Source organism: Antechinus flavipes, chromosome 4 (genome assembly GCF_016432865.1).
Source record: "Antechinus flavipes isolate AdamAnt ecotype Samford, QLD, Australia chromosome 4, AdamAnt_v2, whole genome shotgun sequence".
Taxonomy (NCBI): Eukaryota; Metazoa; Chordata; class Mammalia; order Dasyuromorphia; family Dasyuridae; genus Antechinus; species Antechinus flavipes.
The window spans coordinates 7905807-7928686 of record NC_067401.1 but is presented as its reverse complement, the minus strand read 5'-3'; the positions used below and the strand labels follow the sequence as shown (position 1 = coordinate 7928686).

The following is a 22880-nucleotide window of genomic DNA, read 5'->3' as shown; positions in this document are numbered from 1 at the left end:
GTTCCCAAAGAATCCGGCAAGGGTCTTGGGGGGAAGGGGAAGAGTGTCTGACTTCGCTCCTTCCCTTCTAGGAGGAGCACGATAGACTCTCCCAAAGTGTGGGGCGGGAGTGGCAGGGAAGAAGTGGAAGGACAGTTATTGCTGCTTAACTGACCGTGACCGCGGAGTCTTCTGGGAAATAAAGAGTCCAGGGCCCGGACTCCATTTCCCAGAATGCTTCAAGAGGCTCTTCCGGGTGTAGGGCGCGTCGCTCTTTTTGCCTTTCCTGCGAGGGTTGTGGCAGAGCGCGTTGCTCTGTGATACTTTTCCGGTCATACTTTGACCAAGTTTGGTACCTGATGGGCCTCTAGTCCCCTAGAACCGCTGGTTGGGTGGGTGAGTGAGAAAATCAGCGCACATGGCGAACCCAGAACTTTTCTAATTGCCCTAACTTTAGCTTCCGAGCCTAACTTTTAGCTACCCGAGGGCATAGGACTTAATTGAAGGAGAGCGCAAGCGCCGAGTTTCTGCTTCCGTTTCCTCTTCCTCCTTTCTAACTGCGGGAGAGCGCTTCCTGGGGGGGGGTAGGGCAGATTGAATGCGCAGGCGCAGCTCCTGGCGCGCGTTGCACGTGGGTGCGAGCCAGAGGTTGTTTGGGGACCAGGGTAGGGGGCGGTGCGTGGAGGTTGTGTGAGGCGGTGGGTGTGACTGTTTGTGGGGGGTGGGGGGAGGCGATTGCATGTGTATGGGCCAATACGTGTGTGTGTGAAAGGGACTTGGTGTGGGTGGGAGGCCGCAGTTTTTGTGTCCGGGTGGCTGTGGCTGCTGGTGGGGAACTGGTGGAGCCCCTGAAGGCCCGCGGGGGAGGGGGGTGGCCACCCCCGCACCCCCCACAGCCTAACGCCGGGGGCTTTGCTGTGACCAAAAGCCTCCCGCGTTCTGGTCATTTCTGGGCCGCCTCTCGTCCTATAGGGATTGGGGGCGGGGGAGGGGAGGTAGCTCTTGAGGAGCCCCCAGCCCCGCTTTCCTAGATAGTGAAGCCCCTCCCCAGGAGAAGGAAAACGAGCCTTCCTGAGACACCCCCCCCCAAAACCAGGATCCCGCCATGCGGAAGGAGCCCATCCTGGCAGGCTCCTGACCCTCCTAGCACCCAGTGGGCTACAAGGCTGAATTCAGAACCCCGAGAAACAGCGAGGAGGGGGCGGCCATGGAGGCGGGGGCGGCCCTGGAGGCGGGCGCCCTCGTGCTTCGGGACCGAGGTGAGAATGGCTCGGGGGCTGGGAGGAGAGGGAGGATGACGTAACTGTCGCCCCTCTGGCCCCGCGCTCGGGCTGCCTCAGTCTTCCTCCTGGACAATAAGCACGCGTCGCTTCGGGAAGCGTCTCCTGGGCTGTGTTCAGGCCCTAGGGTGAGGGACCCTTTTGTCTGGTGCATCATCGCAGTAATTAGCATCTGGAGAAGAGCAGAGAGCTGCTTGGCGGGGTGATCCCGAGTGTGGGACGGATGAAGCAGAATGACTTTGTAAAGGGAGACGGGTCTGTGCTTTATAGAAGGACTTTGTGAAGGAAAACGGGGCTGTGCTTTGTAGGAGGACTTTGTGAAGGGAGACAGGGCTGTGCTTTACAGGAGGACTTTGTAAAGGGAAACGGTTGTGCTTTATGGAAGGACTTTGTGAAGGGAGACAGGGCTGTGCTTTATAGGAGGACTTCGTAGAGGGAAACTGGGCTGTGCTTTATAGGAGGTCTTTGTAAAGGGAAACTGGGCTGTGCTTTATAGGAGGACTTCGTAGCGGGAAATTGGGCTGTGCTTTATAGGAGGACTTTGTAGAGGGAAATTGGGCGGTGCTTTACAGGACTTTTTAAAAGGAAATTGGGCTGTACTTTACAGGAGGACTTTGTAGAGGGAAATTGGACTGTGCCTTACAGGAGGATTTTGTGGAGAGAGACAGGACTTTGTAAAGGGAGACAGAGCTGGGCTATAAAGGAGGACTTTTTTCCTTTTAATTTTAATTTTTTAAACAGCTATTTTTATTTTTTAATAAAGCTTTTATTTTCAAAACATATGCATGGGTATTTGACAACACTGACCCTTGCATAGCTTGTGTTTCAGATTTTCTCCTCCTTCCCCCCACCCTTCCCCCAGATGGCAAGTAATTCAATATATGCTAAACCTGTTAAAATATATGTTAAATCCAATATGTATAAACATATTTATACAATTCTCTTGCAGCACAAGAGAAAGCTCAAAAAAAGAAAGTAAATGAATAAGGAAACAAAATAACAAGTGGACAACAACAAAAAGTGAGAATGGAGGACTTTGTAAAGGAGAACTGGGTTGTGCTTTCTGAGTGGACTTTGTAGAGGCAAATTGAGCTGTGCTTTACAGGACTTTTTAAAGGGAAACTGGGCTGTGCTTTATAGGAGGACTTTGTGAAGAGAGACAGGGCTGTGCTTTACAGGAGGACTTTGTAGAGGGAAATTAGGCTGTGCTTTACAGGAGGACTTTGTGGTGAGAGAGAGAGAGAGCTGTGCTTTATGGGAGGACTTTGTAGAAGGACTTTACACTTGGAATGACTGACTTTTTTTCTTGGAGCAGCTCATTCTCAAGCATTGGCTCTTCCCCAAAATGGGACTACAGAGAGTGAGGTGGGAGTGACTTTTGGGTTCCTGACAGCAAAGATTCAGGTGAGTTAAAGTTGATTCAGGCTTTCTTTCCTGTGCCCTTTTTCATGTCATGTATCTGTTCTAAGAGTAACATTTCTTTCCTTTCACCTCTCAGTGTATCCAGTCCTTCTGAAGCTTCTAACTGTTCTGATCACAGACAGAGAAGGCAGATCAACAGAATTGGAATATATCCATATATATTATATAAATTAGGAAGTTTTAGAACAAATGTATGCGATTTGCAAAGCAGTTACCTGTTATGCTGGTAGATGAATGGTGAGAGATTAGCACATAAAAATGTTGTTGATTAGATTTCTATTAAGATTTTTTTCCTTAAAATTTAGCGAACATTTATAAAGTTGATCCACAGGCAGTACCCTGATAAAAATGAAACTGCCCTTGCCTCTAAGGCTCTCACATTTTGCTGTAGGATAGACTTAAAAACAGGAAAGACACAGGTGAAGGGGTATGATATAAAGAAGGAGACCAATAGGGAGAATACAGGAGAGAGCAGGGAGGAAGAAACTAGATCTGAGGCAAGGGGAAATAAAAGGCATTTTTTGTTGGTACTTCATGCTGGCCCTGCCATTCTGGGTATTATGAATAGCGTGGAGCCCCACTTTTTAGGTAAAGGATTAACAAGTAGGAGCATGTCCACAGAGGAGAGTATACAGAATGGATCTCGGTGATGATGATGTCAAATATTTACATCAGTTGAATGGGCTGGTGTTATTTAGGTTAGAGAAAAGATGACTGAGTTAGAATGGGAATGTTTTGCTAACCCCTTTGAAGAGATTTCATAAGAAAACTTAGACTTGATCTGCTTGGGCACTGAGCATTTAACTAGAAGCAGTTTGGCTTTTCTGACAAAAATATCAAAGTGTGGAATGAGTTGCCAAGAGAGAGTGGAGCTCATAAAGAAAAGGCAAGGTCACCTTCATCAGCAGTGTTGTATAGTGGGATCTTAAACAGGTATTTCTTGAACTAGAGACTTCCAGGATCTTATCCAACTCAATGATTCTTTTATTAGGAGGAATATTAACTCATCGATTAGGAATAAACAACACAGGGAAAAACAAAATTATAGAAAGCTTGGTGAGAGTCCCATTTAAAACAGATCATAATAGTTGTGAATGAAACTAGAATGAAGACAAAAAATAAAATGGGAAACATTTGTTAGGAAACCATAGCCATTTTATAGCCAACAGGGACATTGGAGCCACCATATTCATACTCTAAATTTACTAACTATCCCATGGAGCGTGAGGAAGTAGAAATTACAGTGAAGAAAATAAAGAAAAAGCATCTGGAGTAAGTCAAATATTGACATCCATACGGGAGGGCGTATGGTATTGTGAGCATTGAAGGATAGGCTTCCAAGAACCCCATGAAAGAACATTTTCTACCTTGGAAAAGTCACCAAATATTCTAGAAAAAGCTAGACAGAAGATTTTAGGAAACATCTACAGACCTATAGAATTACTTTCCCGTCTCTACAAAATATGTGAGGAAAAAATGCCCACGTAACGGTGAGAAAGCATGAGAAGGGAACAACCAAGTCTAACCAAAAAGTACTCTTCAGCAGTGATTGCCACCTCAGTTTAAAACAGAAGTCATTAAACTGTAGACATAAGGATCCCTGTGGGCCACATGTTGAATTAAAAAACCACGTACGAACATGATTCACAATCTGTTATATTTTTGTTTTTGGAAATAATCAGATTAAGTGACTTGCCCAGGCTTGTCGTCCAGCTTGTAATTGTCTTGAGGACAGATTTGAACTCTGCACCTCCTGATTACAGGCCTGGTGCTCTCTCCACGGCCCACCCTGGCTGCCTCTTGTTCTCTTGTTCGATTACATTTTAATCTGTGTTTGCCACAGTGTAGCCTGGCTGCATGTTTGGTACCTGTCCTATAGTATACAACTTGTTTTAGTGAAAGATGCAGAATAACAATGTGTGTACATCAGAGAGGCTAAGGGAATAGAAGCTTATTTGGTTGATATAACAACAAAGATAATATTTGGATGATCTCTGGGTTATTAATGTCAAGCATGGCTTCAGAGAGGGAGACACTATAATCGTGGGGATTGTCTTGTTAAAGGAATATCAAAGAAATATAATGTATAAAAAGTTTGAGATGTAATTTCTGTGTAATAATCATATTAATACTAGCATATTATTAGTAAAAGACTGGTAGTTTGGCTGTTTCTCTTAAACCAAAGACCAGTATGGAACCCATCCAACTCTTATATGCCCTTGGAAGAATGGGTGTTCCTGAGAGTAGCAATTGACTCCATTTGGCTAACACATAAGGAGAAGAATAAATGTTATGAGGATTGGGTCCAGGACTATTAACATTCAATTTTAGTTGAAGAGAATTACTTGTGTCGATATCACCCATCTGACCCATCTTGTGTAAAACACAATGGGCTGGAATCTATTTATCTTTTGAAAAAAATCTGAGTTCTTCCTTTCATTATCAGCCCAGTGCTTCAAATTCTGTCTGAATAACCTATCAGAGCTGATTTCTAAATGAAGAAATAGAAAAGGGGAAAAACCTGAGTCCTAATTCATTAATTAGTTATTAATAAAACAAAGAAGTAATCATTCCTGTCAAAAAGATATTTTCCAAACACTCTTTCTTATAGCACATTTTTCTCTGACTTCATTAAGACTCGGCACATTGGTGAGCCTCCTGAATGACTCAAAGTACTTTGACCTAGATATTCCCAGTGGAAAAGCCAAGGCTGGAAGAATGACTGTTGTCCAGAATGTGAAAAGCAATTACAATTATCGGCCTTGGTATTAGGCCATAAATTAATATAGTATGTTCAGACAGTGCAGTTTTAAAATGAAATAAATCCATACTTAAGCAAATGGAAGAGAGCAGCAGAATAGCATTTGGGAAACTGTTATAAATAAAAATGGAACTAGAATTATATTTTTCCAATTACATGTAAAGAGAGTTTTCACCGTGATTTTTTCTGTAAAATTTTTCAGTTCCAAATTTTTCTCCCTCCCATTATACAAATGCAATCATGTTAAACATAATTCCACATTAGTCATGTTGTAAAAGAAGAAACAGAAAAAGGAAAAAACCATTTTAAAAAACCCAACAAAGTGAAAATGGTATGCTTCAATCTGCATTCAGACTCCATCAGTTCTTTCTCTGGATGTGGATAGTATTTTCCATCATGAGTCTTTTGGAATTGTCTTGGATTATTGTATTGCTGAGAAGAGCTAAGTCGATCATAGTTGACCATCACATGATGTTTCTGTTATTGTATACAAGGTTCTCCTGATTCTGCTTACTTCACTCAGCATCAGTTCATGTAAGTCTTTCCAGTTTTTTCCCTGAAATCTGCCTGCTCGTCATTTCTTATAACACAGTAGTAGTATTCCATTCCATTCATATACCACAGCTTGTTCAGCCATTCCCCATTTGTTGGGCATCCCCTCAGTTTTCAATTCTTTGCCACTGCAAAATGAGCTGCTATAAATGTTTTTTGTATATATGAGTCCTTTTCCCTTTTTTATGATCTCTTTGAGATACAGACTTAGTAGTGATATTGCTGGATCGAAGGGTATCTGTGCAACACTTTTAATGACCTTAGGCTTCTGCTTGAAATAAAACATCACCATTGTTTTCCTAGTGGTTCATTATGGCTGTGAATCATGCACTACCCTTGTCTCAGAAGAATTCATATTTTGAGAAGACTAAAGGGCTACAGAAGGACATGAGATGGGTAAACATTGCGGCATATTACCAGTAAAGAATTGTGCCTAAGAATCACCGCAAGAGTTATCAACCCAAAAAGTATGACTGGAAAATGAGGTGGACAAGTCACGTGGGGAGAATGAGGGATGAGAGAGGGCTGTCTCCCAGGCTGCCCAGGTATCCCTGTATGAGAAGAGACCTAGAGGAACCTTCCTGCATGTTGGTTGGAGCATTTGTGGAGGTCTTTGGATGATGGAAACAAAGACGATGCACGCTGAGGAGATGTGCTTGGATTCCAACTGTGGCCATTGCAGAGAAGTATCCTTACCAAGAAAGTCAGAGAATCCTGACATAATGGAGAAAAGCTTTTCCTTAGAACTGGGCACTGTTTGATCTCTTTATATTGTAAGTACTTAAATGTTGTCATAATAAGGAGGGCAGGATTTTATTCCAGGTCTCCACAGTACAAAGGAGATGTGACCCAGGAGAGAGAACAGCATACTATTAGTGCTTGGAACCAGGAAGAACTCTTCACTTGTTAAACCCTTTCTGGTATACCACCACTTGAATAAATCTACTTAAAATTAGTAGGTGATCAGTGAAGGAGAATGAAAACCCAAAGAGTAGAAATTAATATTTGGAGTTTTATCACCATTGTGAGTGTTATTTATGTAACAATCAGATATTTGTGAATCCTCTGGTATGATTTGGGGATCTTAAGGTATGACTTCTGACCTCCCTGGCTTCTTTTAAGTCCCAGCTAAAATTCCACTTTATAGGAAGCCTTTCCTCTTAAATCCAGTGCCTTCCTTTATCATTTATTATTATTATTATTGGTTATTTATCCTTCATATAGCTTGCTTTGTTCATATTTGATTGCATGTTGTCTCCCATTAGATTGTAAACTCCTTGGCGGCAGGGCTTTTTTGTTTGTTTTTTGCTTTTTTGTATCCCTTGTGCTTAGCATGGTGCCTGGCACATAATTGGGGCACAATAAATGTTCATTGTTGATTGGTTGAGGTCATGATTTTCTTGGGTTTATTTGCAGAAGCGATTTGTGAATGTGAATTTGAGCTACTGAATCTAATCCAAATGAAGACACACTAGAAGTAGGTAATGAAAAAGCATTTGGAGGAATGTTTTCTGGTTAAGCGGTTATGGGTTTGATTTAGGAATCAGTGACATTCAAAGACGTGGCTGTGGACTTCACTTGGGAGGAGTGGGAGCATCTGGATCCTGCCCAGAGGGACCTGTACAGGAATGTGATGCTGGAGAACTACGAGAACCTTGTCTCAGTGGGTAAGTGCTCTGTCTATCCCGGGACTCCTATTCTTCCATAAGTTTGCTACGTCAGGTCCAGCCCACGAGCTTCCATTCTTATGATTTAATAACTAGCATTTGTGGGAACACCTGTATTTTCTCACTCTCACCATGTGACCAGCTCAATGTCTTTTCTCTTCACATGTTGCCTTGATTATGTCTTTTATTCCTATTCTTTGGAATTTCTCTTTTGAGTGTGTGTGTTGTACCTGTTCAAACCAGGTTGCCCCTGGTGTGGGATTCACCTTAAGTCCGAAAACAATGCTACAGATTAAGAGTAAAAAGGGGGGGGGGGGGGAGGAGGGGTCTTTCTTTCCATTAAAGGAACTTGGGAATTCCCCAAGGCAGGAGAGCCTGGCTTCCCTTCCTGCTCTCTGAGGATGTTCAGCCCGGGATTGAGGAGATGAGCCAGAGGAGATGGGTGGCAGGCAGGACCTGCCCTCTCCTGCTCCCCCGCTTCTTGCCGGCCTCCTTCACTGGCTTTTTGCCAGGGCTGCGCCTGCCCATTGGAGCTTTCTCCCAAGCCTCAGGCCTCCTCTTCTCCCAGCTGTAAAATGTGGTTGGGTACTCTCACCAGCTCTGAGGGATTCAGTTGTCCTCTCTATACTGATCATTCTCGGATCTATCCAGCCCCTGCTGATAAGATCTTTTCTTCAGCTGCTTATTGGAAGCTTCTACTGGATGGTTTAAGCTTCCAAAATTGAACTCCTATTTCCCTTCACTCCCAAACGGAGAAACAAAGGTAGAGCTCTGGGTCAAAGCTCTTTATTAAAGGGACCTAGCTCTCTCTAACGAAGGGAGCTGCAGATCTTGGTGCTGCTCCGAGGTGCCCACTTCTCCTCGGGCCTTATGTTTATGGGATTGGGCACCGTACTTACTGCCTCAACCATTGAGAACAGCTGCTCAGAGTGCAATAACCCTGGGCTGACTGTGTTGTGTGAGCAGAAGATTCTCGCAGGTCCCACATTGGGTGGAATCTCTGCTGGCCTCAGTGGTCCCCTGCCTGGGGAAGGTGGCCCCCACTGATGCTGCGGGAGCTTGGGTAGGGTCCTCCTGCTACCTGGACCTCCTCCTTTGTCCCATCCTGTGGGCCAGTCGGTTCTATCTTTGGAACCTCCCTACTCCAGCTCCCCACCCAGGCAGGCCCTTCTTCCCCCACACCAGCACTGCTGGTGCAGCAGCTTCTCTTGACTTCTCTGCCTCCAGTCCATTTGTTTCTTCGAGGTCCAATTAGGTTTTCTTCCTAAAACTCAGATCTGATCCTGTCCCATTCCTTTTCCCTCCCTAATTGAGTAAACTCCAGGCACCTTGTTACATCCAGCATCAATCCTCAGAAAATCCCTACATAGTCTGGCCCCCAGCCCCTTTCTGGTCTTATTCTTCATTCGGGGATCCCAACACTGGCTGCCTTGCCACTCCTCAGACAAGGATATGCCGTCTTCTGCCTGTTTTCGGTGGCTGCCCCGCAGCCTAGAACTTTCTTCCTCCTCATCTTTGTTTTCTGGCTTCTCCTAAAATCCTCTTGTTCAAGAGAAGCCTTTCTTGATCACCCTTAATTCTAGAACCTTCTCCCTATTTTATTTTGTGTGCATGTGCAGCCCATATATTTGTATTCCCCCATTTGTACACAGCTGTTGTCTTCTTCCATGGGATTGTGAGTTGGTTTTTGCTTTTCTTTGTATTCTCAAAGGTTAGCACAAGAGAAAGCTTGATATATGTTGGTTGGTTTGATTTGACTTGAAGAATGGTTCACTGTGGGTGGTGAAGGCTCCCCATGCTTTTGTCCTGGTTGCATCAGGCCTGGACCATTTTGAGTCTTGTGAGCTCATTGTCACACAGAAAAAGGACACAGAGAAAAAGACCATAGTCTCTTGTCCAGATTACATTTGGGCAAATCACACAAACACCATTCACTAGCATCCAGGACAGACAGTACAGGGTAGGGAGGTGAGGAATTTGGCCTAGAATTATAATGCATGTTCCCTTAAAATACAGAAGGAGTCGGTACCACCCTCTGTGCTTCATCTGCCTCTTCCTAGTTCTTAGATGTCTTCCTGGTGTGACCGTGTTCTCTTCTCTCCCCATATATAGGAATTCCTGTCTCTACAATGGACATGGTCTCTCTTTTTGAGAAGCGAGAGGCGCCATGGATGCCAGAGGGAGAAGTCTCCAGTGGCACATGTCCAGGTGAGTGAAAATCAGGCAAATGGGCCTTGTTGCAAGCAGCCTCAAACTAGATTGGGTGGGTTGCTGAATTTCTGTGATGCTATCATTAGGATATGGCCATTTTATAGCTCTTGTTTATTCTTTTCTAAAGAGCCGCCTTCATGTAATGGCTCTTCTCTCTGTAGCCCTGCTGGCTTACATTTTATAACTCTCCTTGGAATTAAATGGATTTGATGTATCCCAGAAATGTATTCATCTGAATTCTTGAAATTATTGGAGAGTAAGAAGAGGGATTGTTTTTTTTTTTTTTAAGCTTTTGCTTTTTGTTTATCATCTTTTAAAATTCTGTTGTTTTTTTTAATGGCTTTACATTTTAAATTCATTTTTTCCCTGCTAAAAATTTCCTTATGTCATTCTACACTCAACACCAACAATAGCGAACATTTACATAAACAACTGCAAAAGAGGACATCTCATGAAATGGCAAGTAGACATTCTTAAGTTTCCAGGGTTTTTAAATAATATGAGAAATTTAGCTTTTCATTCTCAAACTTGTGCTTGTTTTTCCCTAAAAGGTTATGTTTTGTGTGTTCTTTTAAGTTCTCATTCCTTTCCTTTACTCCTTTGTTAGGCATTACTCTTAATATTCTACTGTCCCACACACTCCATAATAAATAACCGAAATCACACAAGTCAAGTTCATGCACTCACCCACCATGTCTGGAAGTAAATGTATGCCTCATTCTGATTTTCTCACATCAATTTCATGCTTCTCCTGCTCTCTCACTTGCCACCATAAGCCATCCATCTATGAATCTAGAAAAGTAACCCATCAAGTTAGTATAAATATAGTGTTCCACATTTGTCTCACATCGTAGTGAAGAAGAGAGGCAGCAGACACGTTTTCTCATCTCTTCTTTAGGCCCAAGTTTAGTTATTATAATTATGCAGTGTTTGATTTGGGGTTTTCCTCCTTTCTTCCCATTTATCTTGTTTTTCACCAAATATTTTGTTTTCCTGATTCTGCTTACTTTAGATGGTATCAATTCATGTCTTTTCTTGCGTCTCAGAATTTTTTATCATCTTTATCATTTTCATGGAATGTTCAATTATATTAACATACCATAATTTTAAAAAACATTCTTCCCAGTCAGGGAGCATGAATGTTGGGTCTAGCTCTTTCATGCTGTTAGAAGTGCTGTTAGGAATATGTTATATATGGCACCCCTTCTGTCTTTTACTTCTTTGAGATATTGCATAGTAGTGGGATCTCTGATTCCAAGGAGATGCATTTTCTAACCCTCATTCCAGGGTAACTCTCCAGAATGGTTGAGACAGTTCAAAGTTCTTCTAGCAGTCAAATAGTGCGGGCATCTTGCCGTAAAAAAACTGAGAACGTGACTAAAATGCACATACATGTAAGCCAGAGACCCCACTACTAAGCATTTATCTCAAGGAGGTCAAAGACAGGAAGAAAGGTCCCATATATAGTCCTGTTTTTGTTCCTCAGTTTACCTTGAGATCCTTAATCTTTTGTTCCGTCAAATGAAGTTTCTTTGTTGCATTGCTGCTATTAAAAATGCCCTGCATGCATAAATGTATGTACATATTCATACAGCTATACATATACATACACATGTACCTATACATACAGCTCTCTGTATGTGTTTGTATTTCTATACATACAGTTTGTATTTCATATACATACAGCTCTCCATATGTGTTTGTATTTCTATTATTATAGTTTTTATGCATGTTGCCTGATTTAATTGATTTCACTTTGTTTCAGCTCATATAGTGTATAGATATATTTACATGGTGATATACATAGATTAAAGGTATGGCCTCAAAGTCTCTTCCCATATTGATGTAGAGTTCTCAATGACTATACTTTGAGACCAGTCATTTCTGACTCTGATCATATTTCAAGTCCTAATCCTAAATTCTCCATCTTTCCTACAAGAATAGTATGACTGTTTTTTTTTTTTTTTTAATCAAACACTAGGTATCAAACTAGGTAAAGTCTACTTAAAGAATTCCCCTCATTTATTGAGTAATAGATTTCCTGTCTCAACTTTGTCCTGCCATAGGAGAATGGCAGCTTTAGAGGAGAGAGTGAGGCTGACTACTTCATGCAACTCTTGTCTCATTTAAATCCAATTTATGCAAAATCAAAAAACACAGTAGTGCCTGGTATGACTTCTTTATAAAACCTTACTATCTCTTTTTTCTATAATATTTTATTTTTCCTAGTTATATGTAAAACTTTTTTCTCAACATTTTTAAAACTTTTAAGGTCGAAATTCTCTCCCTTCCCCTCTTCCTCACCTTCTCATTGAAAAGGCACATGTGTATTTATGCAAAAATTTACATAACTCACATTGTAAAAGAAAATAGAGCTTTCCTTCAAAAAAAGGCCTCAAGAAACATAAAGTTTTTTTTTTTTTTTAAAGTATGCTTGAATGTGCATTCAGACTCCATCAATTCATTCTCTGGGATACAGGTAGCATTTTTCATCAGAAGTCTTTTAGAGTAGTCTTGGATCATTGTACTGCTGAGAATAGCAAAGTTATTCACCTCTGGTCATCCCAAAACATTGCTGTTACTTTGTATTTAGTACATTTCACGTTGCTTGAGTTCATGGAAGACTTTCCTTTTTTTTTTTTTTTCTGAGAGCATCCTGCTCATCATTTCCCATAGAACAATAACATCACAAACACATACTTCACTATATTGAGCCATTCCCCAGTTGATGGGCAACCCTTCAATTCATACTTTGCCCTGAGAAAAGAGCTGCTAACATAGCTAACATATATAGGACTGCTTGCCATCTAAGGGAGGGGTGGAAGGAGGGAGGGGAAAAATTGGAACAGAAGCGAGTGCAAGGGATAATGTTGTAAAAAAAAAATTACCCTGGCATGGATTCTATCAATATAAAGTTATTATAAAATTAAATTAAATTTAAAAAAAAAGAAAAGAGCTGCTATAAATATTATCGTATATATGGGTCCTTTTCTCTTTTTTAAAAAATATCTTTTGGGATACATACCTAATAATGGTATTAGTAGATCAAAGAGTAACTTTGATTTTATAGCCCTGTGGGCATAGTTCCAAATTGCTCTGTAGAATGGTAGAATCAGTTCTCAATTCTACTAACAATGTATTAATGTCTCATTTTTTCAACATTCCTTCCAATATTTGTCATTTTCCTTTCCTGGCCCATTAACTAATCTAAGAGGTATGAGGTAGTATTCATAATGGTCTTAATTTGCATTTCTTCAATCAATAGTGAGTTGGAGTGTTATTTTTTTTAATATGGCTCTAAATAGCTTGATTGTTTCTTTGAAAACTTCATATATTTTCCCCATTAAACAATTTGGTGGTACAGTGGAGGACCTGAGTTCAAATGTGATCTTAGATACTTAATACTTCCTAACTGTGTGACCCTGGGCAAGTCACTTAACCCCAGTTGCCTCAGTAAAAAAACCAGAAAGCAATTCTGGAATGACTATTTTTTAATAAATTTGACTCAGTTCCCTATACATTTGAGAAATGAGGCTTTCATCAGAGAAATCTGCTTTTTTTAAAAAATGTGATGTCTCAAATGCTGTCATATCCTTATAGCTCACAAATCTAACATGGAAACAGTGACTATTTTTTTGCATTTGTGGCTGTAATTTGTATACCACTGAGTCACTATGGATGATAATTGAAAAGTCATGGAAAATAGAAGGGGAGTGACCAAAAGACTGAAGAAGAACAAATGTTATCCTAACTTTCAATAAGAGGAAAAGAACTCTATGTAAACAATTTGTCCTTCAATTCCTCAAAAACTCTAGAAAATATTATTCAAGGAATTACGCAAACATCTAGACAGAAAAGCAACAATTAAAAAGAAATAGCAATATTTGTGATGAAAAGATCAGAGATGAATAGAAAATGTGACCCTCAAATACAGGATTCAGGAGGAGGATGGGGGAGAGGGGGTGGTGATCAGAAAAATCAGGCAATTATAAGACAATAAAAGTTCATCTGTTTATACTCCCCCCATGGGAGGATACATATAGAGCTAAAGAATTCCCATTATTAGAGCCATTAGAAGGAATATGGATAGATAGATAGAGAGCATAGGTATGAATTAAATATGAAAGGATAATATCTAAAAGAAGAAAATTAAAAGATGAAGAGGGGAGTGTGCTAGAAGAAAGGAAAAGGGAGAGGTGGAATGCCATAAATTATCTGTTATAAAAGAAGCAAAAAAAAAAAAAAAAAAAAAGCTTTTATAATGGAGAAGAAGAGAAAGGGGATGGGGGGTGTGTGTGTGTGAATGAACCTTACTCTCATCAGAATTGGCTCAAAGAAGAAATAATATACACACTCAATATAGGTAGAGAAATGTATCTCATCCTTCAGGAAAATAGGAGGGAAGATGATATGAGAAGGGAAAGTGAGTAATAGAAGGGAGGGCCTATTGGAGGAGGGGGTGATCATAAGTAAAATACTTTTGAGAAGGGATAGGGTGAAGGGAGACAGAATAAAGGGGGAGGGAATACAGTTAATAGTACTTGTGAAAATTTTGAAGCAAGTTTAAATCTTGTGAAAAAGCATTTTATTTTTATATTATCAAACATTAATTTTTTTATAATGTTTTTTTCCTCCAAAATAGATGAGTATTCTTTCTTTCCACAGTTGTTATTTATAACTATCATTTTCTTTAACTGTATATACGTTAGATTTTACAAATACACAGCTCTCATTGGAAGAGTGATTTGGATAGGTATCTTTGCTATAGCATGTACACGTAGGGAATCTATAGGTCATGACACTCGTATGGATGGGCTCCAGCCATGACTACATATGTTTAGAATCAATGCATAGAGGGGTATCTCATACTTCTAACACTGCAGTGTTGCAAATATCTTCCACTGCTGTTATCATATCTCTTTCTCCCCCTCATCTCATCACTTCGCTGCCACTGTACTGGTCATTGCATTTCCACTATTCTTTCTTCCTTGCTTATCATCCGTTTTGATCTTTTCTTAAACTCTGTTGAAAATCCACAGGAATAGTAAAACTTTCCCCTGAAGAGAGATCCAGGGGAAACCATCCAGCTCTTTGAACTCTTTCTACCATCTTTTGGGTTTGTATTATTAGTAAGCCTATCTTTAGCAAGGGAAGATTACAGGTATATTATAATCCATATGAATTTTTAGAATTTATAACGCCTTTCTTCAAAAGATTAGTAAAATAGCAATTCCACATAATTGAAATTCATGGAACTTTAGAGAATCACTAAACTTCAGTTTTACGACAAGACCTTTCCATCTAGGTCATACTGATAAAAAATGTAATCTGTAGCACAGATGACTGACCATTCAGATTGTGCCTAGAGAACTTCAGTGAGAGGAAACTTGTTACTTTTTTAAAAAACTTTTTATTTTTCTAACTTCCAAATTTTGCCCTTCCTCCAGCCTTTCCCCTATCCATTGAGACCACAAGCAGTTTGCTATCCCTTATATATATAGTCATGCAAAACATATTTCCATATCAGTCATGTCACAAAAAAAGAAAGAAAAAGGAAAAGAAGTAAAGTGGGAAAAAATGCTTTAGTCTGTATTCGAGTTCTTTATTCTTCCTCTAGAGATAGAAAGCATTTTTCATCATGAGTCCTTTGGAATTGTCATAAATCATTGTTTAGATCTGAGTAGTTAAGTCTTTCATAGTTGATCATGCTTATATTCTTGTTATTTGATCATTCTTATAATATTCTTGTTACTTTGTACAATGATCTCCTGCTTCTGTTCATTTCACTTGATGTCAGTTCATATAAATCCTTCCAGGTTTTTCTGAAAGCATCCTGCTCTTGATTTCTTACAGAACAATAGTATTTCATCACAATCACTTTTCACAACTTTTTCAGCCATTCCCCAGTTAATGGGCTTCTCCCTCAACTTCTGATTCCTTGCTGCCACAAAAAACTACTATAAATATTTCTGTACATGTAGGCTCCTTTCCTTTTTCTTTGATTTCTTTGGGGTACAAGACTTGGTAACCCATTATATCTTTAAGTGTCCTGTGACACTTTGAGAATGTTTTATTAAGAAATTTTATTTATTTGTTTTTGGGGATTTAATGCAGATTTGCCTTTTTTGCAGTATTTTCACTGATTCCTAATTTTGAACTAGGGATCACGCAAAGTTTAATAGGTTTTTTACATAAGAGCTCTTCATGTAGTTTACAACAATTATGTACAAAAGTCAAGCATATAAAGGGAATTAATGAGAAAAAATTCAAAGAAAGGTGGCCTAGCCGTACCAGACCTAAAGACGTATTTATAAAGTAACAATCATCAAACTATTTGGAATTGGCTAAGAAGTAGAGTGGTGGATCAGTGGAATAGGTTAGGTATACAAAACACAATAGTCATTAACTGTAATAAAGTTAAAATCTTATAGAAGTTGAGGGCTATCTTAATATGTAATTGGAGAAATAAAATGCTATTAAGTTAAAAAAAAGACAATAATTATTATATATTCCCTGTAAATCTTCTACAGAGGCAGCGTAATAGAGAGATTTTAGAATATGGTAGTCCTAAGTTTTTGTCCTGCTTCTGACACATCTGGTTGTGTGTCCCTGGAAAGGTTGCATTTATTTTTTGGTGCATCGGATGGTTTTTCATTAGTAATGGAAATTTATTATGTGGCTTTCTCATTATCCAAACAAACACGTCTGGTGGAAAAAAAAAAATTGTTTGTCCAGGGTAAACATCCCCTATTCCTTCATATTCTTTACAAGATCCAAGGTAAACTCACTATGCTTATTATTCTTGTTTATATCATTACCCTTTTGATAACATAGCTCCAGAACTAAAGAAAATATTACAAATGTGATTTGACGGGGGCAAGACCTTGACCTTGTACATTTTTAGCTTGATTGGTGGCTATGGGTACCACATTAATTCTGTTGAATTTTTGAGTTCCTAAAGTCCTTAAACCTTTTTTCAGATGAACCTTCTGGCTACACCTTCCCTGTTGTGTACCTTTCTAAGTGAATTTTTCATTTGAAATGGAGGACTTGACATTCATATTTATTAGATGCATTAGTTTTAATTCATTGATTTAGCCTATTGATATCTTTGAATCCTAACTGATATATATATATATATATATATATATATATATATATATATATATATATAGTTAGTTAGTTAGTTATCCCTTCCAGTTTTGTGTCATTTATAAATTATGCAAATTGTATATTCTTTCATTCAAATCATTGGTGTAAAATTTTTTACTGGTATTTTTGAAAATAATCATCCCTTATTACATTGAATGATAATATTAATCACAACAAGCAGTCATGTTTAGGTTTTTGTCATTTCTTATTTTTGTTTAAAATCTTTTGCATATTAGATATGTGACATGTGATGCTTTTCTGCATCAAAATTTTGTTGAAATATTGTAGCTGAACAAAAAAATAGTGGTTCTGTGAAAGTTGTATTTGATGTAAAATAAAATTTTGGAGACTAATAAATATTATGGTTAATTTCCCTTTTCCCTACTGGTTTTTTGAAAAACAAAATACTTTCCAGAAACATTGTTTTTGTTCTTTGAAATTTTGAAGAATCTCAGTAATAAGTTGTTCCCAGAAGTTTAGGTTTTGAGATCTGTCACTTTGTGTCTGCATAAATTACAAGTTGAATAAATTACCAAATGAATAAATTTTCTGAGCTAATTTCCCTCATTCTATGTGTTTTTCTGTTCTATATTACCAAAAATACTTACTTTTTTACTGTGTTGTTTTTAATAACCTCTTTAAATGCTTTCTGTGCCCTTGCATATAATTTAGTTTGTCGTGCTTAGCTAGTTGCTTTGTTGGTAACTTCTCATCTTTCTTGTTATTATATTCCTTAAACATAAGTAAGACCTTAATTTCTGTAAAGATCCAGATAAAGTATAAACTCTTGGGGAGGAAACCTTTCTATATCTGCTACTGCTTTTCCATTGCATTTATCTTGTTTGTATCTTATATTTATCAATTTATGTCTGTGTTGTTGATCCCATTATAATCTAAGCTTCTTAAAAACAGGAACTGTTTTTTTTTTCTTTGTATCCCCAATACTAAGTGCAGTTCTCCATACTTAGTAAGAATTAAATATATTTTTGGACAAATTGAACATCATCAGTGTCAATGATGTAAGACAGAAACTAGAATTTGCGCTTAAGATTCTCAGAAAAGCAAACAATGATTATTGACTTAATAAAACTTTTTTTTTTTTTCAGATTCCCATAATGAGAAGACCAACTTTGAACCCAAAGATTCAAATCCAAGGCAGGCCTTTCGCGTGGGAATATCATCCAAGATAAGACTGGGCAAGGATACAGAAGATTGGCGTTACAAGATAAGAGAAGCAGGTGAAGGTGATGTTAAGATAGAGGAGCTGAAGCCCACCCAAGAGGGACAGTGGAGACAAGAAATAGTCACTCCCAGAACAGTGTACAATCAAGTACATGCACCTCAACATAGTGCTCGAAATGTTATTTTTGTGTCAGACTTGGTTGCGACATCCAAAGGGATAATGGGAGAAAATCTATACAAATATAAGTCCCTTGGAAAGAATTTCAGGGGTGATTTTCCTTACTTAATTACATATGATTCATTCTCCCTCCGAAAAGAACTTTTTAAATATACCAAATGCAAAAGACCCTTTAGTTACCATTCAGACTTAATTAAATTTCATAGAATTCACGCTGGAGAAAAACGACATGAACAAAATGAATGGGGAAAATTCTCTGATAGAAGGTTAGATAGTATTGAACATCAGAAAATTCATAGTGGGGAGAAATACAACAAATATAAAGATGAGAAAGTTTTTGGCCATAGGGGAAGTTTGAATAAACATAATGTAATTTATGCTAGAGAGAATTTCATTGCATATAATGGATATGGGAAAGCTTTCAGTGATGAAATCCTTACTTCACCTCTAAGGATTCACACTGGGGAGAAAATCTCTGAATCTAATGAAAGTGAGAAAACTTTCAGTGTGAGGGGAATTAATAATAGAGGGAAATCCTTTGTGTATGATGAATATGGCATAAGCAAAAGGGAATCATTTATTATGCAACAAAGTATTCATGATGAAAAGAAACCCTTTGCATATAATAAATATGGAATAGGCTTCCAAAACAGCATAAGCCTTAGTTCCTATCAGAAAACTCATGCTGGAGAGACACTTTTTGGATATAATGAATTTAGGAAAGACTTCAAAAAGAATGGGAATCTTACCACACAGCAGGGAATTCATATTGAAGAGAAACCCTTTGCATGTCATGAGTGTGGGAAATGCTTCAGACAGAGTGCATATCTTGTTATCCATCGGAGAACTCATACAGGAGAGAAACCTTTTACATGTAATGAGTGTGGGAAAACTTTTACCCAAAAGGCAAGCCTTATTACTCATCACAGGACTCATACTGGAGAGAGACCCTTTATATGTAGTGAATGTGGGAAAACTTTTACACAAAGGGCAAATCTTATTACTCATCACAGGACTCATACTGGAGAGAAACCCTTTGCATGCAGTGAATGTAAGAAGACCTTTACTCAGAAATCAAGCCTTATTACTCATTACAGAACTCATACTAGAGAGAGACTCTTTGCATGTAATGATTGTGGGATTGCCTTTACCCAAAAGGCAAACCTTGTTGCTCATAGAAGAATTCATACCAGAGAGAAACCGTTAGCTTCTAATTCACGTGGGAAAGGCCCTCAAAAGAAAAGACTTACCCATCAGGGGACTCATACTGGAGAGAAACCCTTTACATGTAGTGAATGTGGAATAAGCTTCCGATACAAAGTAAACCTTAGTATCCATCAGAGAATTCATACAGGAGAGAAACCCTTTGCATGTCGTGAATGTGGGAAAGGCTTCAGGCAGAGTGCACACCTTAATACCCATCAGAGAACTCATACAGGAGAGAAACCCTTTGCATGTAATGAATGTGGGAAAAGCTTTACCCAAAGGTCAAACCTTAATAGCCATCAGCGAACTCATACTCAAGAGAAACTCTTTGCATGTAATCAATGTGGGAAAACCTTTACCCAAAAAGGAAGCCTTGTTACTCATCAAAAGACTCATACTAGAGAAAAACAGTTTATATGTAATGAATGTGGAACAGGTTTCCTACATAGAGTAAGTTTTATTGTTCATAAGAGAATTCATACTGGAGAGAAACCATATATATGTAATGAGTGTGGAAAAGGCTTCAGACAGAGTGGACACCTCATGATCCATCAGAGGACTCATACTGGAGAGAGACCCTTTTCTTGCAATGAATGTGGGAAAACCTTTACCCAAAGATCAAACCTTACTAGCCATCAGAGGACTCATACTGGAGAGAAACTTTTTGCATGTAATGAATGTGGGAGAGCATTTACCCAAAAGGGAAGCCTTGTTACTCATCAGAGAACACATACTGGAGAGAAACAGTTTGTATGTAATGAGTGTGGGACAAGTTTCCTTCACCGAGTGACCCTTATTATCCATAAGAGAACTCATACTGGAGAGAAACCATATGCATGTCATGAATGTGGGAAAGGCTTCAGACAGAGTGGACACCTCATTACCCATCAAAGAACTCATACTGGAGAAAAACCCTTTATCTGTAACGAATGTGGGAAAACCTTTACACAAAGGGCAAACCTTACCAGCCATAAGAGAAACCATGCTGGAAACAAGCGCTTTACATGTAATGAATGTGGGAAAACTTTTACCCAAAAGGCAAACCTTAATACACATCGGAAAACTCATGCTAAAGAGATGCATAATGAAAGGGAGAGATCTTTTACTCAGAGGCTGAACCTTAATAGCTATCATAGAATTTTGACAGGATAAAAGTCCTTTGTATAATTAATGTAGAAAGGGTTTCCGACAGATTAGATATATTATTACACAATAGAGAATTAATCCTGGACAGACACTTTATGTAACAAATTTAGAAATGTCTTCCATGGGAGGGAATAATACCTCCTTGTATATTAGAGCACTTATACTGGAAAAAGCACTAAAATGTAATAAATAGAGTTGCACCAAATTTTCATTATCACTGTGTTAGGTGGAATGTCCTGGGTATCCGTGCTTCCCTTTGAATTGTGTAACATTTTAATAATAGACTTGTATAAATAGTATACTTATCAGATTTTCAGATGACTTGGAACTGAGATAGATAACTAACACTATATAAGAGAGCTACCTAACAACATCGTCACACCATTGGGCTGAAAAATGAAAATCAGTAGTGATAAATGCGAATACTTAGAGTAGGGTACAAAACAGCCTACTTCACAAATGAATGTTTCTTAAGTACTTACTTTTTTCCTGGCTGTAGATATAAAGAAATACAAAGTAGTTGTTGGCATCAAGGAATTGACATCAGATGGAGAAGGCAGCATGTAAAATAGCTACATACATAAGAAATATGCAAACTAAGTGGAAGGTGATTTCTCATTCCTGGGTGGAGGTGAGGAAGGGGAAGATACAGGTATGAGGTAACCTATGCAAACCCACAGGTAAAGATGAGGGAATATTATGTGGTAAGCAGCTAGTAAGTAGACCAGCATAACTGGATCAGAAAACCTCTAAAATAGAGCAAAGTGCTCTCTCTCCATAGATATGAAAGGTCATTTCTTCCTTGTTCCTCTAATTTGCTTGTAATTTCACCCATTATATCTAAATCCCATATTCACTTAGAGAGTTTTTTGTTTTCCTTGGAGTTGTTTTTTTTTTTTTAATCACATGTTGCGTCCTTATCTTAGTAGTTAGAATCTTTGAGTTTATCAGAAATATACTTTTATTGGTTTGCTTCTCTGTGTTGCATATTTATTCTCTTTTAAAATAAATAGTTTTAATGATAATGCTTTGTAATAATTACGATTGTGCCCTTCTATATCTCTTAACACTCAGCACATAGAAGGTGCTTAATAAATGTTTATTTTATTGAAAGAATGCTTTATTTTTTCAGGCAACACATTTTTAAAAACTCACTTCTCCCCACTCTCATTAAGCAATTAAAAATAAATAAATCCTTAATACATAACTGCATAATCTGGCAAAACCATTTCTCATTGTCTGTGTCTGAAAATGTATGTTTTTCTGCATTTAAAGTACGTTTGCTTTTCTGTGAGATGGGAATTTGTATTTCATATTAATTTTTGGAATTGTGGTTTTACATTGTATTCATAAGACTTGTAACATCTTTTGAGAATTGTTTTTTCCTATAACATTATTGTAAAATATGTTCTAGTTCTGTTGACTTCACTTTGCATCAATTCACAAAGATCTTTGTTTATTGTGTAATTATTCACTTTACCATTTATTATGGCAAAATAATATTCCATTACATCATTATGCCACAATTTATTTAGCCATTCCCCATTAGGAGGAAGGAGGAATTCCTTATTTTTGGCTACTACAAAAAGATCTGCTATAAATATTTTTGTACATATTGAGATTTTTTTCCTCATTGACTTCTTTGGGGGTACAGAGTTAGTAGTGATCTAGCTAGATGAAAGCTCAAGCACATTTTGGTAACTTTTGGATCATAACTGAATTGCTTTCCTGAATGGCTGAACCCATTTTACCAGCTCCATCATGTACCAGTGAGTGGATTTTCCCAATAGCTCCTTTAGCCTCATTTTCTACATTACTTATCTTTTCTAGTCTGATAAATATGAAGTGGAAATTCAATATTGCTTTAATTTACATTTCTCTTATTAGTGATTTAGAACATTTTTATATGATTCTTGGATAAGTGGGATTTCTTTGAAAACTGTCCATATCAAGGAGTCGTTTGATGTGTGAGACATTCACAAAATAAAAGTCTGTCAAGTGATAGCCTCTGGCATTCCAAGATGAGCTAAGCCAGGGAATATGAACCAGAATCAGAGGAGGAACCAGAAGAGAGAAGTCATACCACTCCCGGAACATCTTTTTGGGAGAAGTTTTGAGTCTTGAGTCAGTCTTTGTTGGAGTTA

At 38.4% G+C, this 22880-nt stretch overlaps 2 protein-coding genes across 5 annotated transcripts in view; both read left to right on the top strand.

The window, feature by feature from the left end:
- Positions 1-22880, top strand: part of LOC127563075 (zinc finger protein 260-like) — a 298396-nt gene that overhangs the window by 269489 nt on the left and 6027 nt on the right. The gene's annotated exons all lie outside the window — the stretch shown is intronic.
- Positions 279-22159, top strand: LOC127563072 (zinc finger protein 665-like). Of its 4 annotated transcripts, XM_051999291.1 has the most exons (6): positions 279-375; positions 1076-1238; positions 2575-2663; positions 7535-7661; positions 9774-9869; positions 18131-22159. In XM_051999291.1, exons 2-6 carry the CDS (start codon positions 1187-1189, stop codon positions 20740-20742), a joined length of 2976 nt encoding a protein of 991 aa, XP_051855251.1. In that variant the 5' UTR covers positions 279-375; positions 1076-1186; the 3' UTR covers positions 20743-22159. The 4 variants fall into 4 exon arrangements, with proteins under 4 accessions (XP_051855251.1, XP_051855250.1, XP_051855252.1 ...); XM_051999290.1 differs by lacking the exons at positions 279-375; positions 2575-2663 and adding an exon at positions 509-627; XM_051999292.1 differs by lacking the exons at positions 279-375; positions 1076-1238 and having other exon boundaries at positions 1260-2663; positions 6298-7661.